Source organism: Bos grunniens, chromosome 7 (assembly GCF_055505025.1).
Source record: "Bos grunniens cultivar Pamir isolate PY7600 chromosome 7, Bosgru_T2T1.0, whole genome shotgun sequence".
NCBI lineage: Eukaryota > Metazoa > Chordata > Mammalia > Artiodactyla > Bovidae > Bos > Bos grunniens.
In genome coordinates, this window is record NC_141171.1 from 11,858,841 (window position 1) to 11,886,649 (window position 27,809).

Here is a 27,809-nt window from a genome sequence, read left to right on the forward strand (position 1 = left end):
ATTCCCGGCAGGCAGTGCGCGAGTGCGCAGGCGCGTTGCCGGCGATGGGCGGTGCCGGCAGGTTGCGCGGGAAAGAGGCGGAGCGTGCGCAAGTGGAGAAGTGAGGTTCCGCCATAGCGCGTGCGCGGCAGGGCCTCGTAGTGCGCGGGAAAGAGGCGGAGCGATTGCAGGTGTGAGGGGTGGTGGCGGCCTCTGGGTTCACGGTGTGGCCGGTTCACCTGCGAGCTCTGGTCTTTCCTGGTTTAGGCAGTTCTCACTTTCGGCGCCCAGGGTAGGGTTAGGATGGGCCTGGTCACCAGAAGCCAGGTCCGCAGCACTCGGGCCTCAGACCTCGAGGTGCCCGGCCTCCGTGAGGGACAACTTTGCCTTTAATTGTTTAAAAAAAAACAAAACAAAACAAAACAAAACCTTACAGAAATAACCGAATTATCCCCCAGCAGGTCCAGGTAGACCTTCCCAGTTCCTGGTAACGACAGAGGGACCTCAACATCTTCTCTGGCCCAGGTCAGTTTGGGCTTGTCTGGCTCCTAGGCTGGAAGGAATGGACCTGTGGTGGTGACTCCGGCCTCCCCCAAGGCCCCAGGCATCCTCCAAAGGGCCTTCCCATCCCTTGAAAGGTCCCCAGGTCCCCCTCTAAAGCCCTCAGATTACCTTGCAGGCCCCATGTGTCACCTCGAAAATCCTGGGGTGTCCCTGGAAGGGTCCCAAGTACCCCAGCCTGGAGGAAGGGAGCTTCACATAGGCTGCCCCATCTTAGAGACTAGAGGGGCCATACCCCGGCCCAGGTGCTCTCAGATCCTGGGCAGAAAATAGGCAGTTCCCTCTCTGCAGCGTGGAGAAGTTTAAATTCTCACCCCGAGATAGCCTAAGGTAGCTATGATTCCCATCCTCTGCCCTACTGGGGCTCTGTTGACCCCTGGGGCAGCCAGATAGGTCTAGGTGGAGGAGAGGTGGCCTCAGCCAAGGCCACTGGGTCCTGTAACCCAGAGATAGGAACTGCTTGTAATGATGAGATTTGCTCCTTGTTTTCAGATTTCTCTAGGGAGAGAGAAAATGAGTAAGAGGAAGAAGCTTCGGACCTCAGGTATTTGGATGATCAAATTGACACATTTTTATTGCTGCTTCTGCTGTTAGGAGGAATGTGGGCTTATTGCAGAAATGCTAAGGTGACCACACCAAGCTCCTTAAAATAACAACAATGATTTAATACACATGATGACTTAGTGCAAGTGTAAGTTATGGAGAAGTGCTTATAGTAAAAAGTGAAAGCTTTATGGAGCTTCCTCCAGCTTGTAGTGGGATCCCACAGCCTAGGGGAGGCCTGCAGGCTTCAGGGAGGGGTACAGCTTCTATACAGGTCCACTCTCAGAGATGACCTGTGAATAGAGCTTGATGTGCTGGTATGTGGCTTGAGCAAAAAACCTAGATTCATCTCCCTGTGTGATGGCAGATAACTTACTCTTTGTCTCACTTTCCTCCTGTAAGTAGGGGATAATAAAGAGCACATACCATTTTCTTTTTAAAATATTTTAAAATTTATCTTTAATTGGAGGATAATTGCTTTACAATATTGTGTTAGTTTCTGCCACATATCAACATGAGTCAGCCATAAGTATTAGTATGTCCCCTCCCTCTAGAACCTCCCTCCCACCTCCCTACCTTGTCCTTTAGAACAGTGATTCTCATCCTGTTGCGGGGAGCAGTTTGATTCCAGAGGACATTTGGCAATATCTAGAGACTTTTTTTTTAAAGTATTGATTCATTTATTTGGCTATGCCAAGTCCTAATTGTGGCATGTGGAATCTTTCAGTTGTGGCCGGTGGGATCTAGTTCTCTGACCAGAGATTGAACCCCCTGCATTGGGAGCAGGAGTCTTAACCACTGGACCACCAAGGAAGTCCCTAGAGACACTGTGGGGTTTTACAACTGGTGTGTTTGTTTGGGTGGGTGAGAGGTACTGGCATTTCATGGGTCGAGAGCAGAGATGCTGCTCAAAATCATAGCATGCAGAGGACAGCCCCCCCAGCCCAGAATGACCTGGCCCCAAATGCCAGTAGTACCCCAAATGTCAATAGTACCAAAGCTGAGAACTTTGCCCTAGAGCTCACATGTGGATTAGTATTTGTAAAGCACTGAAAGTAGATGCATGGCGGGACACAAATATATGCTGCTGTTACGATTGTCCTTTCAGATTATTATTTTTTTCATTTTGAAACAATTTTGAGCTTACAGAAAGGTTGTAAAAATATTTCAGAGTTCAGTCTACCCTTTGCTCACCTTCCGCTAATGTTAAAGCCGCCCATAACCATAGGATGATGGTCAACCGCGTTGTTGTTTAGTCACTCAGTTGTGTCCAACTCTTTTGCGACCCCATGGACTGTAGCCCCCCCAGGCTCTTCTGTCCATGGGATTTCTCAGGCAAGAATGCTGGAGTGGGTTGCCATTTCCTTTTCCAGGGTATCTTCCTGACCCAGGGATCAAACCCGTGTCTTGTGCATTGGCACTCGGATTCTTTACCACTGAGCCACTAAGGAAGCCTGGATCAACCACATCGTGTAGCATAAAAAACAGTAAATAAATCTCAGTACCCTACTTCCAGATTTTTCTTTATATACACAAATACAGTGTTTTTACTGGGTGAATATAATCATCAACATACTGATCTGCAACCTCTGATTTTCAGCTTCATGGGTTTTGAAGATCATCTTTACCTCTCAGTACACATAGAGAATTGCCTCGTTCAGAAGGAAAACATCCAGTATTATGTGGTATAGCTCCATTCCGCTGTCATTGGCTAAGGAATTTAAATTTCTTAAAAATTTAAGAATGATCCCTTCACCTAGTGGCTAATGAACTTCAAGAGTAGGATGTAGGGCAGGAAAGAAATCAACAGATCAAAGATGTTTGGTGTAAGGGCTTCCCTGGTGGCTCAGTGGTAAAGAATCCACCTGTCAGTGCAAGAGACAGGGGTTCGAGCCCTGGTCTGGGAAGATCCCACATGCCATGGAGCAAGTAAGCCCCTGCACCAGAACTACTGAGCCTGCACTCTAGAGCCTCGAAGCCCAAACTACTGAAGCCTGTGTGCCCTAGAGCTTGTGCTTCGCAAAAAGGGAAGCCACTGCAGTGAGAAGCTTTCATACCACAGCTAGAAAAAAGCTTGAGCTGGGACAAAGACCCAGCACAGCCAAAAATAAATAAATAGAATTATTAAAAAAAAAAAAAAAGATGTTTGTGCAGAGATGAGTAACAAGCTGCTTGGAGGCACAGGAATTTCTGTGACACTGGAGGAGGAAGCTGGGGCCAGCCAGGCCCACCCACAGCAGGTCATTTGGGGCCTCTCTTGGCAGTGGACTCCTCAGCTCAGTGGACCCTGGGCTGGCCCAGGAAAGTTCTTTCTGTGTGTCCTGGATGGGTGGGGAAAAAGAAAAACGATTCTGGCAGGTGGTGAAAAAACCCTTTCCCTCCTGATGTCTTTGGCCTTTAGTGTTGAACACAAGGTTCTGCTTTCGTTTTTCTTAAATTAATCCTGTGGGGATGGATCACAGGAAGAAAATGGGAGCCTCTTCACTCCTGTTGGTATTTTTGCTTTTTATTTGGTACTAATAAATGTCCATTGGATGAGCAAAGCAAGCTAGTGTTTGGACTTCTTAAGAAACTAAACAAATGAAGCGGCTATATTTTTGCATTTCCTGGCAGACCACAAAATGGAAATGTGTTTGTATAAGAAGCATTCATTGGAGCTTTGCTCTGGGTGCAGTGCCAGGGTGGGTCCATAAGGTGGGCAGGAGTGGGAAGCACGGTGAAGATGAGATCAAGATGAGATTTAGATCCTGCAGTTGATACCTTCAAAGTCTAGTCAAGGGTAAAGGAAAAATGCTTCTGACCAAGGGAGCTAATCAAATACACAGCAGTGGGGTAGAGTTCTAAATTGGCCTGTGTGAACTGTAACGGACAGAATTAGGAGAAATTACAGGAAAGTCACTGTGGTCTAGTGGAACCCAAAAAGCCAAATGGACGCTGAGGAGGCCCCTAGCATTCAGTGTTGGAGGAAAGGAGCTCATTCAATGGATTTGTTGTTTTACTTGTGTCTGACTCTGCAACCTCATGGACTATAGCCCTCCAGGCGCTTCTGTCCATGAGATTTCCCAGGCAAGAAGTACTTGAGTGGGTTGCCATTTCCTTCTCTAGGGGATCTTCCTGACCCAGAGATCAAACCAGGGTCTCCTGCATTGGCAGGCGGATTCTTTACCACTGAGCTACCTGGGAAACTCTCAGTGGGTTTACTTCAAGATATATAAGGAGGATAAGGGGACAACAGAGGACGAGATGGTTGGATGGCGTGACTGACTCAATGGACATGGGTTTGAGCAAGCTCCAGGAGATGGTGAAGGACAAGGAAACCTGGCGTGCTCCAGGCCATGGGGGTCACAAAGAGTCGGACACAACTGAACAACAATATAAGGAGCTGAGTTTGGAAAGGTCTTTGTGACAACCTCCAGAAAAATCAGACCTGAGTTTGGTTTATCTTTTTGTTCTCACTGCCTGGTCAGAGGAGATGCAGTATATAGTAAGTGTTCAGTAAGTGTTTGGGTACACTTAAGTGTGAAGGCTCTGGAGCTGGACTGCGTGAATCCCATTTCAGAGTCTTTGATCTCTCCAGGCCTCAGCTTGCTCATCCGTAACATGGGCATAACATGAAGACTCTACCTCGAAGTTTTATCATAACATACCTGACTCCTCAGGACAGTGTCTGGCATGGAACTGAACTAGAGTCAACCCTTATTATTTGTTCATTGAATAAATGGTTCATTTGGGGCCAGATTTTGGAGCATTCTGCCAAGTCAGCCACTACTGGCAATTTCTATATAAGGGAATTCCCTTCATTAAACAAATAGAAGTTAATAAGCACCTTTAGGCTCTGAATTGCTTTCAGTGATGGGAAAGGTATTTTTAGGAATGTAGCAGGGACCAAGAGGCAACCGAGCTGAGAAGTCAGCTCCTTACCGCTCGATGACTCTGGGTCCCAGTTTTCCCAGGTTGGATATTCTGCAAGTGTCATGGAAAACCAGAGTGGTACATAAAATTCAATGTCATCCGCATTTTCTGGGAGGTGATCTGGATTTTCTCATGCGTTTACTCAGTCATCTTCCAAGTATTTATTGAGCGGTTCTCGACCCAGGAATGAAACCAGGGTCTCCTGTATTGCAGGCGGATTCTTTACCAACTGATCTGTCAGGGAAGCCCCATTTATTGAGCACCAACAGTTTATTAGGTGCTCATCTAGCCACTAATAAATGAGGCCCCTCTTTGCATGGACATGTTGTAGTGGAGGAGACAGTAAATGACCTAGTACATCGGACGCTTGCAGAAAAGATGTAAAGTGAATATGACAGAGCATGGGTTCTAGAGGAGTTGCTCTATAGAAAGGGCAAGAATGGCTCCTCCAGGGATGTCTCTGGTGGTCCAGTAGTTAAGACTCTTGTGTTTCCACAGGGGGCACAGGTTTGAGCCCTGGTTGGGGAACTAAGATCCCACATGCCCTCTCACCAAAAAAAAAAAAAAATGGCCCCTCTGTAGGGACAATTTGAGCTGAGATCCAAGGGAACCAGCACACACCTCTCACCACTTCCCCAGAGAAACAGTCAGCTGGACAGGTTGTCTTGTGATTCTGAGCCAGGCCAGGTCACCTCAGGATTCAGCATCTGTCATGACTAGACCACAAGTTAAAAGCCTTTGAATCCCATGGCCCCATAAGTTCGTGGGTCCCACCTGGATGACAGTCCATCCCATCTCTCACTCTCCAAGCAAGCATCAGAGCAGGAATTTCCTGCCCTTTGCACAAGCCTGCTCATGTTGCATCAGCGACCCAGATGTGTTTGGTTGTTGGTCATGGCAGTGTGTGCTCCCACTGTCCCCCACCCCTTCAATTCTTTTTTTTTTTTTCTTTTCATTTGTTTATTTTTGGCTGTGCTGGGGCTTCACTGCTGAGTGAGGGCTTTGGTCTAGTTGCAGCGAGCAGTGTCTGCTCTTCATCGCGGGGCACAGGCTTGTCATTGTGGTGGCTTCTCTTGTTGGGTTCCACTAGACAACACTGACTTTCCTGTAATTTATCCTAATTGTGTCAGTAGTGGCCACGTGACACGTAGGATCTTCCCAAAGCAGGGATTGAACCTGTGTCCCCCCTCATTAGCAGGCAGATTCTTAACCACTGGACCACCATGAAGGGAAGCCTCCTTAATCTTCTTTTGTCTCCAAACCAGGAAGGGAAGGACTCCATCTTCCGAAACTTCCAAAGAACCCAAGGATAGAAGACTCTGATGGGGCCACCAGCCAGAGTTCCCTGTTAGACTCTTGGCGTCACCCTGAAGAATCAGAAGGTGGATCAGGACTCACTCCTTCTGCAGAGCAGAGTAGGGAGGAACCAGGACAGGCAGCCTCCAGGTAGGTGGCTCAGAACATCCAGCAAGCCTCTCCGCTGATGGTGGGCACAGCACAGTGACCTAGTGGACAGGATGCAAAGGACAGGGAACCAGCCAAGATGACCCAGCCAGTGCTATGCCTCCCCGACAGGGGTCAGGGCCCTTGGATTGAGGTTCTTGAAGTTTTGCTTTAGAGACTCCTCTCTAGTGAGAAAAGTATATATATATATTTTTTTTAATTAAATTTTATTTATTTCTTGTTTACTTATTTATTTTTGGCTGAATTGAGTCTTTGTTGCTGCGTATGGGCTTTCTCCAGTTGCAGACAGCGGAAGCTACACTTCGTTGCAGTACATAGGCTTTTCATTGCAGCGCCTTTTGTTGTGGAGCACAGGCTCTAGGCATGTGGGCATAAGTAGCTGTAGCACACAGGCTCAGTAGTCGTGGTGCACAAGCTTAGTTGCCCCATGGCAGGTGAAATCTTCCTGGACCAAAGGTTGAACCTGTGTCCCCTGCATTGGCAGGCAAATTCTTATCCAGTGTGCCACCAGGGAAGTCCTCCCATATTCCTTCTTAATGGGACTGAAGGAGTTGTGGGTCTGTGAAATAATAACCTATAGGAGAGGATTAAGCATCTTTATGTTCCAGGAAGTGTGCTAATAATAAATACTTTACACACATCCATTTATTTAATCCTCATGGCACTGTGACACAGGTTTTTAACTCCATTTGACTGATGAAGACTCTGAGGGTTCAAGCAATCAAATGACTTACCCAGGGCCACTAAGCTCACACAGGGTGGGCTGTGGTTCTGGCTTCGTCTGGTTCCTGTGCCTTCACTACTATGGCTTCCCAGTTCCCATATATTTTCAAGAAATATGTAATTAAACACGGTGGGAAGAAAGGAAATCTCTGGCGAGCCATTTAGTCTCCATGGGGGTAAGCCATATGTAACTGCAGCAAAGTAGAAAGGGTTATTAGGAGTTGGGAGAAGGAAAGTTCCTGCTTTCCGAAGTCTTCAGAGAAAGCACTGTGGATTGGTATAGCACATTTTCTGCATGAAAAAGTAAGGCATGCGGTCAGGCTGACAGGACCATTTTCTGGGGTGCATGTCTGATTTCAGGACTTGGCAGTCTTAGGGCTAAAGCTGCATGTGTGATAGGAAGAGAGGGGCCACATGTCACAGCTAAGCCACTCTCCCAGACACACACGATGGTGTCACCATGTCCCTCACCCTAGAGAGGCCATCAGGTCTGATGGGGTCATGGCTGCTGCCCACCCTGCTGTCTGAGTCCAAAAGAATAATCAGAACCCGCAGAAGTGGGTTCCAATCCCTTTGTTTCTGTTTTTTTAATGTTTTATTAAGAAATACCGCCTGTGCGGAAATGTAGCAGAAAAAAAGCAACATGAATCAATCAGCCTAGCACATTTATGTTGAGAAATGAAACCTTGCCAGTACCCCAGAAGCCGCCCAAACAACCCATCCCAATTAAAAAATTTTGAGCAGACGGTTGCTCTCAGTATCTAGACTTATTCTGTCTCCATAACCTCCCTTGGCACGATCCAAGCCCATTAGCGTAGCTTCGTGCTTTATCCTGCTCTACTTCTAAAGTTGAAATCATGAAGTTTCAGTTCCAGATTCTGATTTTTTTTTTTTTTACAATATATATATCTACATTTGTTTGGATATAACCGTAAGTCTCACCAGTTTTTAAAAAAGACTTTATTTTTTTAGAGCAGTTTTAGGTTTACAATAAAATTGAGAGGAAGATACAGTGATTTCTGATATACCCTCTGCCCTCCCACATCCCTCGTGACCGCCATCACTCACCAGAATGGTACATTTTTTTTACCAAGGATGAAGCCACAGTAATGTGGCTTATAGCATGTGGACAGGGAAGCCTGGCGTGTTGCAGTCCACGGGGTCGCAAAGAGTCAGACACGACTGAATGACTGAACTGAACCTACACTGACACATGTTAATCACCCACAGTCCATTGTTTACTTCAGATTTTTTTTTTTATTGTTTAATTTTGGTTGTGCTGGGTCTTTGTTGCTGCACTGGCTTTTTGCTAGTTGTGGCAAGTAGAGGCTCCTCTGTAGTTGCGGTGCATGGGCTTCTCATTGCAGTGGCTTCTCTTGTTGCAGAGCGTGTTCTCTAAGGCATGAGGGCTTCTGTAGTTGCAGCTCCCCGGCTCTAGAGCACAGGCTCAGAAGCTGCGGCACTCACACTAAGTTGCCACGCAGCATGTGGGATCTTCCTGGACCAGGGACTGATCCCGGGTCTCCTGCATTGGCAAGTGGATTCTTATCCATTGGACCAGCAGAGAAGCCCCAAAGTTTACGTTCTGTGTGTTGTACACTCTGTGGGTTTGACTAGAGGAATAATAACATGTATCAGTACAACATCATGCATAGTTCTTTCACAGCCATAAAAATCCTAGTCTACTCATCTTCCCTTCACCACACCCTGGGTAACCACTGGTCTTTTTCATTGTCTTCATAGTTTGCCCTTTCCAGAATATCGTATAATTGGGATCATACGATACATAGCCTTTTCAGATCAGCTTCTTTCACATGGTAACATGCATTTAAGGTATCTCCACGTGTCTTCATGGCTTGAGAGCTCGTTTATTTTTTTTAATTTTATTTTAAAAAGCAGATAGCATAATTTTGTTTGTTTATTTTTAAAAAGTTTGGACTTATCTGGTGATCCAGTGGTTAAGACTCCACCCTTCCAGTGCAGGGAATACCAGTTCGATCCTTAGTTTAGGAAGTTCTGCATTCCTTGGGGTGTGGTCAAAAATTAATTCAAATTTTTTTTATTGGAGTCTAATTGATTTACAGTGTTGTGTTAGTTTCAGGTGTACAGCAAAGTGAATCAGTTGTACACACGTGTACTCTTTTTTAGGTTCTTTTCCCATATAGGCCATTACAGAGCACTGAGTAGAGGAGAGCTTGTTTCTTCTTAGCACTGCATGCTGTCCCACTTCATGTACCAGAGTTTATTTATTTTGAAAATTATTTTATTTATTTATCTATCTTTGGCCATGCTGGATTGGGTCTTTGTTACTGTGTGTAGGCTTTCTCTGGTTGTGGAGAGCAGGGCCTCCTCTCTGGTTGTGGTGTGGGCTTCTCATTGCTGTGGCTTCTCATGTTGCTGATCACAGGCTCTAGGACCCATGGGCTTCAGTACTTGCAACGCATGGGCTCAGTAATCAGGCTTTAAATCAGGGGCTCAGTAGCTATGGCACATGGGCTTCTTGTCCCCTTCGGTATGTGGGATCTTCCCAGACCAGAACTTGAACCAGTGTCCCCTGTACTGGCAGGCAGATTCTTTACCACTGGACCATCAGGAAAGGCCTACCACAGTTTAGTTATCCAGTCACCCGCTGAGGGCCTCTCAATTGCTTCCACATTTTGGCAATTATGAATACACCCGTGTTTTTAGACACTGCGTTTTTTTTTTGTTTTTTGTTTTTTGTATCTGCAACTTTTTAGCATTTGTAGAATTGGGGGCTGGGATGTCAGTCCAAATGAGAATCCCTGTTCTTATTCCAGGAGCCAGTTACTGGAATTAGAAGAGTAAAGTGCTGCCAGAGAAGGCAGCTTGGCTTCTAGGCATGGGACTCTGGACGGCTTCTTGGCAGTCATGCGTCCCTTCTCCACCCTGCCCTTTCTCAGCAGGTGCTCCAGGGCCGCCCTCTTTGGAGACTCTGAGCACTCCTCTGCCTTTGGATTCCATTGTTTGTCTCGCTACACAAGTTAACGGCGGGGTAGGAGGACTTGAGAACCTCCCCTGTTTTGTCTTTCTCCTTCCAGCTCTCCTGATAATGAAGCAGACGCTCCCTCGGGGCTCCTTGGGCAGCCAGAAAGGGAGCCAGTTCCCCTTCCTCCTTCCCAGGTGAGCCTGCTCTGTAGCCTCACATAGGCACAGAAGATGCTGGGGAGCTGGTCTGTGTCCAGCAGCAGCAGCTGCTGGTGGGAGTGTGCACTGGGGCTGGAAGGCACAGACTGCAAGACAGAAACCGGTCTGGGGATTTTCGCGCTTGATTTCCAAGACCTCATTCCTCCTTTATCTTTACTGCTGTTTTGTTCTTGTTGTTATCTGCTTCACAGAACTCAGTGGGGAAGTTTGTCCCCCAGTTTGCAAAACCCAGGAAGACAGTGACGAGACAAGCAGAGAGGAGGGAAGAGGGCCTCAGGATGGGGGTGTTCAGCTCGGTAAGGTCCTACCATCTGCCAGGCTGAGCTCTGTAGGTGTACCACCTCTTGGCCCCACCTCAGCAGCCAAGTTCAACCTTGGTTTCCTTTGACAATGACTAGGCTTCCCAGGTGGCTCAGTGGTAAAGAACCTGCCTGCCAGTGCAGGAGATGCAGGAGACACATGTTTGATTCCTGGGTCAGGAAGATCTCCTGGAGAAGGAAATGGCAACCCACTCCAGTATTCTTGCCTGGGAAATCCTACAGATGGAGGAGCCTGGCGGGCTACAGTCCATGGGGTCGCAAAGAATCAGACACGATTGAGCATGCACACAGCCCTGCACCTCTCCACAGCCCCACCACCACCATATTTAGCACTAAAGGCATCTGTGGACAGCAGGGGCTGTGTCAGCAGCCTGCAGGCCTGTGAGAGGCGCTCGGGGCAGCGTGCCTGCACTGAAACTGTGGAGGCCAGAGCTCTGTGCCCCAAATTGGGTGAAAGTAGCGAAACTCAGAAAGGCAGCCCGGGCATAGCACAGGGAGCTCACCTCAGGGTTCTGTGATGACCTAGAGGGCTGGGGTGGGGGACGAGGTAGGAGGGAAGGGATTTTATATATGTATATAGATAAAATTACAGCTGATTCACATTGTTGTATGGCAGAAACCAACACAATATTATAAAGTAATTATCCTCCAATTAAAAATGAATTAAGAAAGGCAGCCTGAATTTCTGTCCCTAAACCCCTTTGCCTCTCAGAAGCTTTTGCATGAGCCGAGGGGGCTTTTACAGCATGCTGTCTTGTCCTTACCCCTGTGAGCTCCAGGGGTCACGTTCGCTGTCTCTGGAACACACTCCCCTAAAAAGTGATTGGTAGGCGTTCCCAGCAGCTGTGTTTGTAATTTCCCCAGACCAGAAACACTCCACGTATCTTTCAGCGGGTGAACGGTTGAACAAATCGTGGTTCATTGACACCACAGAACACAATTTCCAAAAAAAGGAGCAAACTAGTGTGATACACATAACCACTTGGATGGATCTCCAGGGCATTAAGTAGACTCAGAGGAAGGTGTAAAAACCATATGGCCACAAGTGTCTGTTGATGGATGAATGAATTAAACAAAACATGGGTAACATCCATAAACAGAACAGATATTTGTGTATCCATGTTCACTGCAGTATTATTCACCTTGAACTCAGGTCTCCTGCGTTGGCAGGCAGATTCTCTACCGCTGAGCCACCAGGGAAACCCACCCAGGATCCACACAGATCCCTGTTTGGGGGCACTGTCAGCCTCGTGGCATCTGAGGCTTCATACAGGGGCAGTGATGGCTAGAAAAGTCTTCAGAGCAGTTGATTATTAAAGGCCCAAGGCTGAGTCTTTCTCTCTCTACAGGGAACACTGCCAGAACCCAGTGCACAGCAGACCAGGAGCCAGCCTCAGAAAGAGTCCCCAGGACTTGCCCTCCAGGAGGCCAGGGACCCAGGACACCAGACCCAGGCAGATGGCACCTGCACCGAGCCCAGTGGCCTAAGCCCCATGACCCCTGGGCCCAGTGATGCAGATCCTCAGCCCTCCTTCTCCACCAACGCCTCCCCAGAGTCGGGGACGGTGCCCTCGGCCTCAGAGAGAGCTGGCCAGGACTACCTGTCAGAGCCTGGGACCAGTGTGCCCAAGAGTGGAAGCACGGAGGAGGGTTGGGCTCCAGGCGATCAGGGCCAGAAAGGGCCCCTGCCAGGCAGTGACTCTGGAGAGATGGGGCCAGAGCGAGGAGCCCCCCAGCAGGGAGGTGCCCAAGGACTAGCAGGTGCTGACCAACTTGAGGGGCTCCGGGAAGAAGGAGGTAGCCTCCTGGGCCCAGAGCCCCCATCTGCAGCCCTGGGCCCTCCTCTCCCCCTGCAAACCCTTGGCAGGGAAGCAGAATGGAGCTGGAGCGGCCCTCGGTGCCCACCACTTGGGGCCATTGTTATCGCAGATGTGAACACAGACCCCGCTGAGCCAGAACACAGGGCTCTGAGGGTGGCTGGGCCAGATGGGGAGGTCAGCACCAGGGTGCCCGCCTCTCCCAATGGGAAGGCTCCCGACGCAGGCTGCAGCGGGGCACTGCTCAGCTGCACGCCTCTCACTGGGGTGACCAGTGGAGGCAGAGGGGAGGCACAGTGGGAAGACAAGCCCCCTGGTGACATCCTGGGGTGCTTTGCAGCCTCCCTGCCTCTGCCTCATGAGACCCAAGAACCCACACTAGGAGCTGGGGATCCCAGCCCTTCAGCCTTAGAAACGGGCCCAGATGTTGGTCAGACCCAGGTGCCAGGCCCGGATCAGGAAGGGTTGGGAGGTGTGTGCTCGCAGCCTGGGCTGTCACAACCTGCAGCTGAAAAGGCAGCTGAGCTAGGGAGCCCGAGCCGCAAACAAGACCTCCAGGGGCTCGGTTTGTCCCTCAGAGCCTCTGCTATACTGATGTACCAAGAAGCAGTGGGCGGCCCTCCCCAGGATGCTGGGGCAGGCCAGAGCAGCCCAGACACCCCCACAGGCCCTGTAGGCCAGCCCTGGCGCCCCGCTGACTCTTCCAAGCAGGCCATCTGGGAGGGGTCACCAGCCTTGGAACTCGACTTCCTGCCAGACAGTGAAATACAGGATGCCCTGGAAGCCCCTGGCTTTGAAGCCCCACCGGAGCAGGTAAGAACTTCCCTGATTTACAGCCACATGCCCCAGGGCAGGCGCCAGACGGCCACGAGCCCTCCCAAAGCGTCCAATAGTTGGGGGAAAAGGGGCACGTGGTGACCTGTTTATACAGCAGATGAGTCCTGGGGTCTGAGTCACAGCTTCAGTGGGTGTGGAGCCAGTGATGTCCTGGGAAGGTTAACCTGCCTTTCTCTGAGGGGCCTGTCCGTCTGGGAGCTGAGGAGCCCCAGGGCGTGATACACACACGTTTTGTCGGCCCAGGCAGCGCCCCCGGTGTACCTGCGTCCTGCACGCCTCAGTGCCCGGCTCTGCATGGAGATTCCTTGGGTGTCTAGAGGGCACCAGACCACAAGGGGCTACCTGAAGAAGCGAGGGACCTCAGAACTGGGCCCATGGGAGGGGACCTCACCCCCCTGCTGGGAAGAACCTCTGTCCATCTTTAGGGTCGCCTGATACCATTTTTTTTCAAACATACACATGGACTTTCGTTTGTCTGCTGGAGTTTTTGTTTGTTTTTCACTTACTGTGCTTTGCAGTTTGTTTTTTGTTTTTTATTTTACAAATTGAAGATTTGGGGCAACTCTGCTGTCAGATGATGGTTAGCATCTTTTTATTTATTTATATATTTTGCTGTGCTGGGTCTTCGCTGCTGTTGCGCGGCCTTTCTCTCGTTCTCAGTGAGTGGGGGCTACTCTTTCGCTGTTGCAGTGTGAGGGCTTCTCGCTGCGGTAACTTCTCTTGTTGCGGAGCATGGGCTCTAGGGCTTGAGGGCTTCAGTAGTTGTGGAGCAGGGCCTCAGCTGCCCCGGGGCGTGTGGGGTCTTCCTGGACCAGGGATTGAACCCATGTCCCCTGCATTGGCAGGCAGATTCTTATCTACCAGGGAGGTCCTGTCTGCTGGCATTTGCAAGGGCTTCCCTTCGGGGATCTGCCCACCTGAGCCTCAGTGTTTTGTGGCCTCACACTCAGAGGTGGGCGGTTCTCTTTCCACACACGGGGTGCGGCTGAAAGGCTGAGGAAGGTGGGGCACCTGCCCGCCATGAGGCAGCCGGGAGGGAATCGCGCCCAGGTGGCCTGATTCTACGGCTGTGCCTCAACCGTTCTGACCTGGAACCAACACAGAGCCCATGTCACTTCACAAACGTGGCCTCCATCTCTGGCCATCCTTGTTTTAAAACTTTATTTTTGGGGTGTTTGAAAAAAAATTTTTTTCAACTTTTATTAATTTATTCTTTATTTTGGTTGCTCTGGGTCTTTGTTGTGGCATGCGAGCTCTCTAGTTGGGGTGCTCAGGCTTAGTTGCAGCATGTGGGATCTTAGTTCCCCGACCAGGGATCGAACCTGGGCCCCCTGCATTGGAAGCGTGGAGTCTTATCCGCCAGACCACCAGGCAAGTCCCCTGTTTGAAAATGTTTTTGAGGTTTGAGAGCCTGCTCTGTGGCAGGAGTGAACAGATCTGGATGGTCTCTGCCCCCATGAGGTTTTCAGTAGCGCCATTCCATCTGCCTCTCCCAGAGTGAGCATTTTGTACCCTGTCATTTCTGCCCTTAAAAAGTCTCTTCCTAAGATGCAGCCCCCAAACAAGCAAAGGACGTCATCTGGTGCCCAGCTGGAGGAAGCCAGCTGTTCCAGCCGTGGAGGGAAACCATGTCTGGGTCGAGGAAATGTGGGTCTCAGGTGCTGCCTTCCCAAGGGATGGCCAGGGGTCATTTGTGACATGGGCCTCCCTGCCCTGGCTCCAATTCTTTGTACTGTGCATCACACGTTGCTGTGATCACCAGACAATCAAGATTACAGAAGGCGAGTCACAGTGTGGCTAGATTGTAGCCTTTAAACACAGACGCCCGGGAGAGGTAGGCACTCAGGTTCTGGACAGAGCTGAAACGTTGTAATTAAAGCCCCAGCCCTTGAAAAATGCACACCCCTCTCTTGGAAAGAAGAGCTTGGTCATTCCCAGTCTCTGCCCTCTTGGGCCGTGGCTGAGGGAGAGGGCTGGGGAAGCAGCTGGAACCTTGGGCGCGTCTAGCAGGCCAAGGAGAGCCCTGCTGAATGTGCCGCCAGCGAGCACACTCAAATCACCACCGAGCCGGGAGCGCCAGGAACCCAGCAGCGCCCAGGGTGGACGGGCCCGCTGCAGGAGGCACTGCCCTGGCAGGGCCGCAGATGCCCAGGCACGCTCTGTTTTGATGCCGGGCCTTCCTGAACAAGTTGGGGCAACCCGAGCACAGGTTCCCGTGGGGAGGTTCCAGAAGGCAGGAACCCTCCCTGGCAGGAAGGCCCTGTGGGAACAGAGTGCCGGTGGGTGGCGTCTCGGCCTGCGACCTCAGCGTGCTCAGCTGTGAGCTCCACTGCTGAGGGGGGGCCCTGGGGACTCGCAGCAGTGACAGGCTGGCTGCACACCCAGCTGCCCTCTTATCGTGGCTCCCTGGGGACATGATGCTCACCCCAGGGCCAGTGGAGCCCCCTCTACTCGTAAGGAGGGCCTCATTTAAAACCCTGACTCCCACGTCCCTCTCATGGCCCCCGTGGGTGGCCTCCGAAGGGGGACGGTGCACTACTGTCCCTTCAGGACAAGCACTACCTTTGTCATGACAAACTCCTACACAGCCCTTGTAGGAGCCGTGGTCCCTGTTGGGAAGGAGAACATTTCTTATGACCAAACTTAAGTGAATCCATGGCATCGAGTTTTTTTTTTTAATTTGGCTGTGCTGGGTCTTAGTTGCGCCACGCAGAATCTAGTTCCCTGATCAGGGATCGGATCCGGGACCCCCTGCATTGGGAGCGAAGAGTCTTAACCTCTGGACCACGAGGGAAGTCCCTGAATTGTATTTTAAGTCACAGAGTTGCCTCCGTGAGAGTCGGCTGTGTGCATGGGAGAAACCACTGCCTAGAACAGTCGTGCCAACCTTGGCACTGCTGGCGTTGGGGGCCTGGCCGCCATCCTGTACATGGAAGGGGGTTGAACAGCATCCCTGGCCTCCAGCCCCCACCCTCTGAACACGAGGAGCACCTTCTTGCAAAGGCGTGACAACCCAAAATGTTTGCGGACAGTATGATGTGTCTTGGGGCTGGAGTCATCCCTGAGTGAAAGCTGCTGGGCTGCAGACAGTTCTTCATGTCCATTCCTTTGTATCCCGGGACCCTTGGCAGGTTGTGCTCAAACCCTTCACGGCATCCCCCACCCAGGACTTGTGTCTCCTCAGAAGAACAGACAGCCCTGGGCCAGCGGCTCCAAAGAGGCAAAGAGCCGTCACCTGCGCCGCTGAGCCACTGAGCCTGACATTTTCCATGAAAATTAAACCACCGTTGACCTTTAGAAATTTAAGCTTCTCAGGGTTATCTGGCTCTCTCTCCCCCGTTAATTATGAATGTTCCCTTCAAAATATATTTGCAAAATCTTTTCCTTGACATGAAACTCGGGGCTTATCTGGCCGACTCTGCCCCTCCATGCCAGCCGCCCGCCTCACCACAGTCAGCACCCCTGGGGTCCTCTCTGACCCCTCCTAGATACCACAGGACAGGCCTGAGACCACACCAGGCCTCAGGGGTCAGGGACAGAGAATATGGGATGGAACCACCCGCCGGTGGCTCAGTTCAGCTTGTCCGAAGACTGGGGCCCAGGAGAGGACCCCAGGGTCAGGCCTAGTATCGAGGAGGGAGGGCGAGAGCAGCCGGACTGGTGGCCTGCAGGTCTGGCTGTCACGGCATCTGTCCCCCACACCACTTTTCCTCCTCTGCAGGAGGAAAGCACGCCTCAGCCTTCCGAGTGTGGTGGAGGAGAAGCCAGACCTGCGTGGCTCCTATCCTTCTCCCAGCCGGGTCACTCACATGTGTGCGCACTCTCCTTTTCCAGTTGTTTCCTGCAGGAGGCGAGCTGGACCCCTGCCAGCCTGGCACCGGCCCGTGTGCAGACAGAGGCCCCCGTGCTGAGGCCCAGCCGAGGTAGGTAGAGTGGGAGGCACCGTGGGACCTTGCCTTGGCCGGAGTCCTCCTCTTGTCTCTCAAAGGGGGAGCGTGGCTGCTTTCCTGGGGCTCCAGCCCCCACCTCTCCCCCACCCTTGCCTTTTGAGCTCCCACTTTGTGAATGAGGGTGATGGAGGTGACCCTGGCTCTCCCTCGAGGGGCCTCACTTTTCTCTGTCTAATAAGGTTGCTAAGCCCTGAATTTCTTATGTGGCTGCGCGGGGTTGTAGTTGCAACATGCTGGATCTAGTTCCCTGAGCAGGGATCAAATCCAGGCCCCCTGCACTGGGAGCACAGAGTCTTAACCATTGGGCCACTAGGGAAGTCCCCAAATTTTTTCATTTTCGCTTTTCGGCCATGCCACTTGGCATGGGATCCTAGTCCCCACCAGGGTTCGAAGCCAGGTCCCCTGCGTTGCAATGCAGTCTTAATCACTGGACTGCCAGGAAGGTTCCCACTCCCACTTGCAAACTTCCCATGCCCCCTGCTCCCTGGGAGTGGAGAACTCCCAGTCAGCACCCTGTACCCAAGCTGGCATCTCTCCCTAGGTCCCTTGGGATGGTGCCCCCAGCTCTGTGGTGGTTTGAATGCATGTTGTGCATTTTATTGGAGAGACAGCCCAGAGCTTTCCTTGAATCTCCATGGAGGGAGTAGGGACCCAGTCAGAGCTCGGAGCCACTGGCCTGCGTGACCTCGGGGCCACCCCTGCTCTGGCACCCTCGGGCCTTCCAGAGTCCCCAGTCTGTCCCGTCTTCTTTCCTGCTTGGTTCTGTTCCCCAAGGCAGCCACCTTCTCTCCCTCCTATAGGCACCGGGTGTGCTCCTCCAGCCCATGGAGGTGTGTGTTGGGAGGGTCCTCTCCCCCCACCCCAGAGCTTCCCTCTCCCAGTCTATCACCTCTGTTCATGTCCTTTCTCCCAGCCTTGCTGACCACCAGCACAGGGCGACAGTCCTCTCCTGTTACCTTGTACTTAAACTGCAGAGCGGTGGCCGATTGATTATTTATGGCCAAGTTTCTGTTTCTGTCTGGCAGGTGTGGAGGAGAGATGAGGGATGCAACCCTTGGCGGAATTTGTCTCCTTTCTCTTCCTCCTGCTCCTCCTCCTCAGGGAAGAGGGGGGCCTCCCACCCCCTGCCCTTGCACACATCTGTGTATAGTACCTGTGGTACCACATGTTGCTTCCCCTGACAGACACACACACCCGCTCCCTGCCTGGGGACCAGAGGCAGTTTAATCAACGTGGCCCCACTGTTGTTTTTTTTAACATTTATTTTTGTTGTGCTGGGTCCTTGTTGCTGCTCACAGATTTTCTCCAGTTGCAGAGAGCACGGGCTCCTCTTTGTTGCAGTGCACAGGCTTCTCACTGTGGCGGCTTCTCTGACTGCAGAGCATAGGCTCTAAAGCATGGGCTTAGTGGCTCCGCAGCATGTCGAATCTTCCCAGACCAGGGATCACACCCATGTCCCCTGCACTGGCAGGCGGACTCTTAGCCTCTGAACCACCAGAGAAGGCCCCTACTATTGCTTAAGCAAAAAGGAGGGAGATTCGTGTGTGAATCTCTGACGGCCTCAATGCAACCCCACGTGGATGGCTGGAAGCCCCCAGGTGGGTCCTGGGGTCTGCTTCTATGGCCCTTGGCCAAGAGAGAAAAGGCAAGAAACTGAGGCCCAGGCTGACCAGTCATCTCAGGGTGACTAAAGCAGGGGGAGCAGAACCACAGTTCCTCTAGTGACAGCCCAGGAATCTGCTAAGCTGTATGACCCTCTGCTCCCTCCCCACAGGCTATACCTATTAGATACGGTGGTGCCCCGCCTGTCTACCCCTTCTATAGGCACTGATGCCCTCCAATGCCAGGTCTTCCAGGACCTGCTCTGGGCACTGGGGAGAAACACAGCTTCTCCCTAGTTGGGTGGGAGCTTGGGGGGTGGTGGTGAGCAACAGACAAATTATTAGCTGGTCAGATGGCAGAGTGGTGGGGAGAAAAAGATAGCAGGGAAGGGGTTAAGATTTTAACCTGTGGTGGATGGGGAGGGAGAGGGAGGGTCCCCCTCCCAGCTTCTCCCTCCCCCACCCCCACAGAGGAGACATTCTGGAAAGAACATTTCAGAGCCCTAAGAAGTGCTACGGGAATGGCCAGGAATTCAGTGTGGCTGCAACAGGGGGAAGAGGGACAAGAGGGAGTGGGTGGGTCTGGAGGCACGGCGGATGGTGTAGGGCTGCGGGGAGAGATTTGGGCTGGGTTTCCATTTCCACAGCCCCCCCCACCAAGTCACTTGAGGGGACAGGATATAAGGGCAGGAGGTGGGGGCCGAGGAGGGTGTGGCAACTGCCCCACAGGAGCCACCTGGTGGGGGAAGGGGCTAGATTCTGGGTGTATTTTCAGCGGTAGAGCCATAGGGCTGGCCATCAGGACCCTGCCTGGTGGGAGGGGGCGTCATGGCTGTCAAAGGTGTTCATCTCTGGAGAGATGGCTCAAGGCTCAGCAGAGCGCCCCCAGTGGAGGCTGGTGGGGCTCTCCAGTGAGCTGTCCTCCTGCCTCCCTTCCCGCCAGGACACGAGTGGGGATCAAGACTTGCGAGGCCGCCAGCATAGAGGACGCGACGGACACCGTGAGGGGCCTGGTCATGGAGCTCTCCAACCTGAAGTAAGGGCTGGGCTGGCACCGTGGACCCACAGTCCCTGGGACAGGCAGAGGGAATGGAGCCAGGGGTGGGTGATGGAGGCCCCAGTGTACCAGTGATCTGGGGGAGCCAGGGTGGGCCCAGCCCCCCGGTGAGGGGCCTCTGGGAAGCTTCTCCTTCACAGAGTTGTCAGGCTCTAAGGAGGGGCTAGAAGGGTCACAGCCTGCCTGCAGCAGGCTGATGCGGACTGTGCACACGCCTGTGCTTATGCGGGTGTGACCCGAGTACCCATGAGCGAGTGAGCCGATGTGAGCAGCCCAGTGTGCCCGAGTGTGAGGTGGGGCACAGCCCAGGTCTGTTTCCACCCAGCCGGCTGATTATGAGCACCCACCGGGACCTGGAGACCTTCAAGCGCCTCAACTACTACCGGAAAGCAAAGCCGGCCGGGAAGGCCCCCACACCCTACACCGCAAAGGGGGCCGGAACCCTCCCCCGAGGGGAGCAGTCCTGGAGGGATCTGTAGCTGGTTCCAAACTGCCTGGGGTTGTAGTGTGTGTTCCTGCAAGCTCACTGGCTCCCAGAAATGTCCTGCCCAACAGTGGGGAACAATCCCTCTGCAGACCCTGTGTGCTCGCTCCCCCCACCCTGCTATCTTGACCTTCTGACGTGCCGGTCCTGGGGGCCCCAGAAACCGTCCCTCAGCTGACGGGGAAGTCAGCTTCCCACGGGAAACACGAGAGGCCCTGCCTCTGTCATCGGCCTCCCCTGGGAGCTGCGTGGGGCGGGAACCTGCTCCTCCCTGTGGCAGGCCTTCTGGGGCCCCAGGAAGCCAGCTGCTTCTGAGCCAGGGGCCCGGGGCCACCCAGATGTTTATCTGAGTTTGCAAATTTCAGCTCCTTAGCTGAGGTTACTGAAGGTTCAGAATTTGTTTCTTTCCTGGAGGAGAAAAGGGCTCGCTTTGTTGGTCATACCCTTGTTTTTCACCGGATTTCCATTTCTTCTGGGAAGCCCATTAATAAATGATGCCTTAGCCAGACCTCAGACCGTGTGACCGACCTGTTTGCGGTTGGAGGTGTTTTCAGTTCCTTGATGGCCTGCCCACAAACCTCCCTAATACCACCTCGTTCTCCTCCTGTTTCTCATGCTCTTTGTGAAGACAAGTTGATGTACTGCCGGGGGCCCCCAGTCCCAGATGGAGTCTAGGGGTCCCCATGCGTTAGCAAGTGTCAGACTCTCCTGGAGCAGGTGGGTATGTGCAGAGATGTGCATGTGTACAAATTCCAGCACACAAGTATCTGTGGACCAATCAGCCCACTGAGACATCTTGACTGTCCAAGCTGGAGTTCAGTGCTGAGTTGGCCTTGCCTCTCCTCTGTGGGACAAGCTGCCGAGAAGCCCTGGTCTAGGAGGCAACCCTGGGTGGGAATCATAACTGATGCAGACACAGCTAATGCCTGGAGGGTGCCGAGGGCAAGCGTGCGCACACCCTGCCCCACCAAGCCTCACCACAGCCCCAGTGAGGTCACACTGTCACTAGCAGTCCCAAGTGCTGCTGTCAAACCCGTTTTGCAGAAGACATTGCTTCTGTTAAATAGGTCACCACTAGGTGGACCAGACCCAAGACTAATTTGTTGCTCTGCCTGTTGCCCCTGCACCCTAACTCCTAGGGCCAAGGCAGGGAGGGCCCTCCTGCCACCACCTTCTTATACCTGGGACATCCCATTCAGGTGGCTCAGAGTCCCCCAGCCTTTTTACCCTGCAGAATGTACAGCCCCTTCCTTGAACCCACCAGAATGTGCCCAGTCACCCTGTTCCCTGGGTCTCAAGCCCCAGTGGCTCTGGCTTATATAATTAGCATTTGTACGTAGCTGAGAGTGGCTGGGGTACTGTGTCCCCTGACTCCATGTGAAACCCTTGGCACTGCTGAGGAGGCCTCCCTCATGTCTTCTTTCTCCTCCTTCCCTTTTCTCTCCAAGCCTGGGCAGTAGGCTGTCTTCAAGGGCCGTTTCTGATCCCTGGCTCACCGCAGCCCTCCTCAGGTGGCCTCAGGTCCCAGATCAAATGGCAAAGCCAAGGGCAAATTCTGGGAAGTCCAAATTCTGCCCTGACTCAACCCCAGGAGACCTTGTAGGCTGGGGGTGGAGACCAGGCTCAGGCCAGCCCTCAGACTGGAGAAGGAATGTGGACTGGCACTTCTTCCCTGCTGCCCCCTCAAGGCTGGTGGAACAAGATCTGGGGGTGGAGACATGGGGTGGGGATCCCCCCAAGCCAAGCCCCCCAGGAGAACCAGATCACACTACCAGGGTGGGGATGGACCTCTGTCCCCTCCCACTCCTGAAGAAGTACAGCCTCCACAGTGCCCCTTGCCCAAGCTGTTGTCTGGCACAACTGACCAGGACATATTCCCATTCCTTATGGCCCCCAACCCTCACCCTGCCCCAACCCAGAAGTCCTTCCCTTGTTCTGAAGGGCCTGGCATGTGACTCTGGCCCCCAGTTTCTGGGGCATCAATGGTAACCTAAACATTCACTGAGGGCTTCTGAGGTGAGGACAACGATGGGGGAACCTCTAATTGTTTCTCCATTGCCCCCTCAAATCAGGCCCCCGCCTCCAGTGTGCTGGATCTACCCATCTGACGTGTCAATATGCAAGAGGTGGCCAGAAAAGTCTGCAAACACAAAAGTCACAGAAACAAGATTCATGGCACTAACTCCACTGCAAATGTCTGCTCAGAAGTGCCGGGCTGGGGCGACCCCCCAGCTGCCATTTCTCGGCCCAAAGCACCTCACCCCAGCGCCCCAGGGCGAAAAGAAATCCAAATAGCAGTTGAGGAAACCGGAGATCAGAGTAACATGTGGAGGCTGAGGGACGCGACAGCCCCAGCGGCGCAGTTCACGATACCTTGTCCCAAGACCGGGCTTCGTATGACGCTGATCCATTCATAAACATTTATTGAGCGCTGACTGGTTGCCCAGCGTTGGGGAAGAAGGGCAGGGGTGCCTGAGGACCACCCCCTTCAGTGACGGGGGCGGGCGCGCTTTGGGCGGTGGTCCCAGACCCGGCTCCTTTGCCAAGCCCCCAGGCTGGAGGCACCGTCTAGGGGGCGGATCCTCGGAGGGTGGGTCTTCCCTGAAACCCAGCCTCCACTGAGCCTGGGTCCCCATCCCCAGGTGAAGGCGTCATCCTGCCCACGCCAGTCTCCTTAGGCAGAAGTTGAGGGGCAGCAGGAAGAGGGAGGAGTTCCAGAAGACTTCCTGGCACCTTTGGAACCTAGATTTTAAAAGCAGAGTTGGGGGGAGGGGAAAAGCATTTAGTAATAAGGATGATTCGATGATCCGGAAGTTCCGACTCAACCTGCAGAGCTGCCGGGGCTCTGGCTCCACCTGCAGGCTCCTTCCGGACTAGCACCCCTGTGCTATTCGCAGCCCCGGGCAGTCCCAGGTGGGACCCAGAGCCAGACACAAAGCAACGGAAACTCCCAACTCTGTCCTGCCGTACTGCCCCCTCGCGGCCGCAGGGCTCCGGGAACCCCGGATTTGTTACACTCAGAAAGTTTCCTGGGAGGACAGCCTCAGGCAGCCTTTCCGTGCCAATATCGTAGTGAGGGCTCCCCGACCCCACCCCACCCCTGAGTCAAGTTTTCCTGTTCCCTCGGGCTTAAGGGGAAAAAAGAAGATTCTGAGACCATCGTCTCTGTGTCGCTTCCGCTTCCTCCCTCTCCCAGTTGGACCTTGTCAGACCTTACAGGAATACTATCCTCTCCCGCAGGCAGTCTCACAACCCTTCTAACGTGTTCCCCGCACAGCCGCCGGGATGGGAAGGGGTCCTCCCTTCTGGTGACTTCCCGAGGGGCCCCCAGTCTAAGAGAGGCAGTAATGGGGTACCGCCCCGTCAAACCGGTCCCTCTGTTGGCTGACTTCCCCAAAGTTGCTAAAACGGATTTCTCTTATAAACCTGCAGAAGCGGAGGTGTTTCGAGTCTGTAATAGTAACTGCTGATACGTAAGCCTAGCTTACTCAAAGCCTGCCGGCTACGGAGGTCAAGGGGATCTAGTTAGAAGTACAGATGCTCTGGCCTCACTCAGGCCTGCAAAACTGGACTCCGAATTTGATGAGCAAGATGGAGGGAACCCTCTGTGGCTGTGCAGACCTTAGGGAGCCTCCAGCCACCCTCCCCGGGGGGTGACCCACACACAGCAAACTCATGGTTCTTTCCCTCCAAACTGATGCCAACTCGAACACCTCTGCCTGGAGGACCAACTTCTTCCAACCCCCTCAAATCCACCCCCACAGCCCAACCCATTAGCCACGGTCTAACACACGCACAGTCTAACACACCCTTAATACACAGACCTACTCGTGTCCCCTTCTCAGCTCCCTAGTACTCAAGTCCAAACTCTTCAAGGCGATCAGCAAGCAGCCCTTCCCCGAAATTTCTGACACCTTCCCCTCCATCCTTCATGCACGCATACTCCCATCCCAGACGCACGGAATTTAACCAAGTTCCCTAGTGAGCCCCAGTGCCCAGACCCCCTTCAGCATTTCACCAAACTGAATGAGGTTTCCAGGAGTCACTTCCTCCAGGAAGCCCTCCTGGACCGCTTTGTCTAGCTTGAGTGCTCCCTTTAGACTCCCCCGTTTCTGTTATAACTGTCACTGTCCCATCTACCACTGAAGGCCAAGCCCAGCCCAGTGCTTGGCACAGGACAAGCCTCACAAACCACCTGGCGAATGAGTGGACAAGTGAGGCTGTTTCCCTCTGGTCACGTGGCACCTGCATTCCGCACAAGATTGCAGCCCCTGCTGTACCTGTTGCCAGACCTCATCACTAGTCCCCACGGCCTCCCTGCTAGCTCACCCTGCGCCTGAAAACAATGTTCCCTCTATGGGCCCAGAGAAGGAGAGTGTCTTGCCCAAGGTCACACAGGGAACCCCAGCCCCAGCTTACCCACTAGGGCAACAGTTCTAGAACACGGTTCTAAGCCTTCTATTGTGTATGGATTCTCTCCCCCACCCAACCCTCTGAAGTGGGTCAGCCCAGGGGTTAACCCACTTCTCAGAGGCTCTAAGTCAGCCCAGGGCAGACCCCCCTCTGCAGCGAGTCCCCCCAGCCACCTGCACAGGCACCTCCTCCTCGGCGCGGTCCGTGTCCAGGGTCCTGCGTCCTCGCCTTGTCCGAGCGGACCAGCTTCTTGCCGGCCGAGTTCCGGGTGGTGTAGCTGTAGACGGAGGTGTAGCCCTGGCCGGTGAGCGGGCAGAAGCGGCGGGTGTGGGCGCGCTCGCGGGTGGCCCCGCACTGGGGGCACACGTAGTCGCGGAGGATGGGGCACAGCACCCGGCCCGCTTCATCCTTGAGCACGTGGGACTGGTAGATGGCCCGGGACTCGCCGTTGTGTTTGCAGAAAGAACACAGGCGCTCGGGAGCTGGTGAGGATTCAGGGCTGGGTCGCTGACCCCCCGGTTCGGGCACTGCTTCTGGCTGGCGATCCAGCCTGGTCTCCGGCTCCTCTTCTTCACGCTGAGCCCCAACCAGGCGTGCCAAACCCAAGTAGTCTGTCCACAGGTTGAAGGTCCCCATGGCTGGGCCCCGTGTGCCAGGTGGAGGGGCAGAAGACAGGAGAAACCCAGCCGCCCCCAAGCTGGTCTCTCTACTTCTGCCTACTCTCCCTTCCCTTCCCCTCTCTGGAGCCGAGGAGTCTGGGCTGTCAGTTCCCTCCTTATACTCCAAGGGGGTGTGAAGAGGGAGGAGCAGGCTGTAGGAGGTTCCCTATTGCCACAGGGGGCTTGCTGCAGCTCCCCCCAGAAATGCACCTGCCACGGGGCTGCATGGCCTCTGGGTAGGCTAAGGGTGAGGGGGCGTGACAAGACACAGGCTGCAGGGGGTACCAGCAATAAGCAGCCACACACCCCACCCAGAGGGCACTGAGAGGGCTGCCCTTGTCTACTCCTCCAGGAGAACCAGAGTGATGCAGGTGGGGGCATTGGAAGCCCCACCCCAAAGACTAGCAGTGCTGTAGTCAGTAACTTAGTAACTTCTTTCTTCCTTCTCCAGGACTGGGGGAGGGGGGAGGGGGAGCCACTGACCTTCCAGCTGACTTTGGAAGGAGGATGGGCCTGTCTTATGGTGGGGGGGGGGGGACAAGGACCAAGGCCCCTACCTCTGGTCACCCTCAGGGAGCTTTCACACCCCTTGTCAGTGGAACCTCCTTTTAGCTGATGAACAAACGGGTTTGAAGTCACCTGCCCTGGGGTTATTCACGAAGGCAAACAAAGCCTGCCTCCCCCACCAGTTACAGGAGCCTTAGGTGTTGTGGAGTCAGTCTCTCCAGGTCCTGGGGTGGAAAAGGGTTTGAGACTGAGGATTATGGGGAAGAGAGCACAGGCACAGGTGGGGCTAACGGGGCAGAGGGGAGACCCCTAGATTGGCCAGGACCTTGATTGCCCTCTCAAATGAGACCTGCGCTCCATCTCAGGAGGATGCGGTGTGCCCCCGAGTCACCCAGGTGGGACACAGACTGGCAGGTGATCAACGGGCATCAGGTGCTAGGTGGGCAACTGAAGGTAAAGGAGGGGTCTGCAGGTACCAGGTAAGAAGGGTGAGAAAGCAGGGCCCGAGACTGGAACTCAGAGAAGAGGTGACGTGCCGCCTACACACCTCATTCATTCATTCATTCAAGAAAGCTTCACTGAGCCGTCTGGAAGCAGGGCCCCCTAATCCCTTTCAGAAAGGTTTTTCAGCTGCCCAGTCCTAAACTTGTAATTCCTGTCCACAGCCCTCCAGGATTGATGCCCCCAAATCTAGCCTGTGTCTTTAAGTACCCCAGACACCAGCCCTCCTCGAGGGGTGAAAGGCCAGGGTCAGGGTCAGGTTCTGGCTGAGCAGTTTTGGGGGGCGGGAGCGGGGGAGTCCAGGATTGTGTCTGGCCCAGCCACAGTGACATTCATCCCTCGGTGGGTCTGGTCTCTGTCACAACCCACCGACAACAATGAATGTTGATTGTGACCTTCGCTGTGGCCTAAGGGAGGGGATGTGTTCGGGATCCCCTGCCCCTGCCCCAGATCTGAAAGTTGGGGGTCGTGATGGGTGGGTGGGTGGACGGCAGTTCCAGGCCTCGGGGTCCACTCAACGGTCGATGGTTTGCCTGAGCTGCCCAAACTCACCGACAGGTTGAATGTTCCCCCAAACCCTTGGCAACTCCTTGGGGGGCAGGGAGTGGAGGCTGGCGGGGGGGGGGGGTCAAGGAACCGGGTAGGGTGAGGGAGGGGAAGGGAATGAGAGACTTAGAGAATCTATTAAGTCAGGGAACAGATAGCAGGAAGGAGCCAACTCTGCTCCAGGACAGGGAAAAAGGAGATAAATCTAAGTAATAATATCAGCAGATACTTCTGTCACCTTTGCTATGCAAATATAGCAGCAGCGGGCGCTGGGCTTCTAACCCATTTAGTCAAAGCATTCTCAAAAGGGCCCTCAAAGGTGCATATTTCTTCCAATTATCAGTTTGGGAGACAGGCCAGAACAGAGGGCACCCTTAGCTAGAGGCAGAGGAGGGATTCCGAGAGGCCCCAAGAGATCTGGAGGCCAAGTGGTTCTGGCCCCGGGGGCATGGATGCAACGGAGAGATAAACAAGTCATTTTAATACAATGTAATACCTAAGTGAGCTTCACCGTGTTCCGGACACAATGGTTTATGAATCACAACAACCCAAGGTGGTTGGGGGGAGGGTTGTCTGAGTCTGCACTTTGCAAATTCGAGCCCCGAGGTGGGTCCACCTGCTGGTTGGACAAGGGCGAAGCTAGAGGATCGCAGAGGGTCCCGGGCTTCCAAACTCGGGCCCTTGTCGATCAGACGGGGGCCCAAGCGCATAACTACACGAGGCTTACCCCGTTAATGCTCTTCCCCATTTCTTCACCCTCAAACCCGGTC

General features: G+C 53.4%; 2 protein-coding genes across 9 annotated transcripts in view; one reads left to right on the forward strand and one right to left on the reverse strand.

Annotated features, from left to right (window-relative positions):
- Positions 1–21: 21 nt before the first annotated feature.
- BRME1 (break repair meiotic recombinase recruitment factor 1) lies at positions 22–23,574 on the forward strand. Of its 6 annotated transcripts, none has more exons than XM_086408895.1 (10): positions 22–170; positions 441–504; positions 1,033–1,084; positions 6,261–6,441; positions 10,242–10,323; positions 10,539–10,643; positions 12,017–13,297; positions 17,156–17,244; positions 19,816–19,908; positions 20,255–20,926. In XM_086408895.1, the coding sequence occupies exons 3-10, from the start codon at positions 1,054–1,056 to the stop codon at positions 20,406–20,408; spliced, it is 2,016 nt and encodes a 671-aa protein (XP_086265021.1). In that variant the 5' UTR covers positions 22–170; positions 441–504; positions 1,033–1,053; the 3' UTR covers positions 20,409–20,926. The 6 variants fall into 6 exon arrangements, with proteins under 6 accessions (XP_086265021.1, XP_086265019.1, XP_086265022.1 ...); XM_086408893.1 differs by lacking the exon at positions 20,255–20,926 and adding an exon at positions 22,486–23,574 and having other exon boundaries at positions 41–170; positions 438–504; XM_086408896.1 differs by having other exon boundaries at positions 41–170; positions 438–504.
- The window catches only part of NANOS3 (nanos C2HC-type zinc finger 3), a 10,953-nt gene continuing 5,963 nt past the window's right edge, over positions 22,820–27,809 (reverse strand). The window contains exons 1-2 of one of the 3 annotated variants that reach the window (XM_086408899.1): positions 25,000–26,814; positions 22,820–23,155 (exon numbers count right to left, since the gene is read on the reverse strand). In XM_086408899.1, coding sequence (XP_086265025.1) covers positions 23,088–23,155; positions 25,000–25,462 — 531 coding nt within the window. In that variant the 5' untranslated portion in view covers positions 25,463–26,814 and the 3' untranslated portion in view covers positions 22,820–23,087. Of the gene's footprint in view, positions 23,156–24,999; positions 26,815–27,809 lie in introns of those variants that run through there. The other 2 variants (XM_086408900.1, XM_086408897.1) reach the window with 2 other exon arrangements.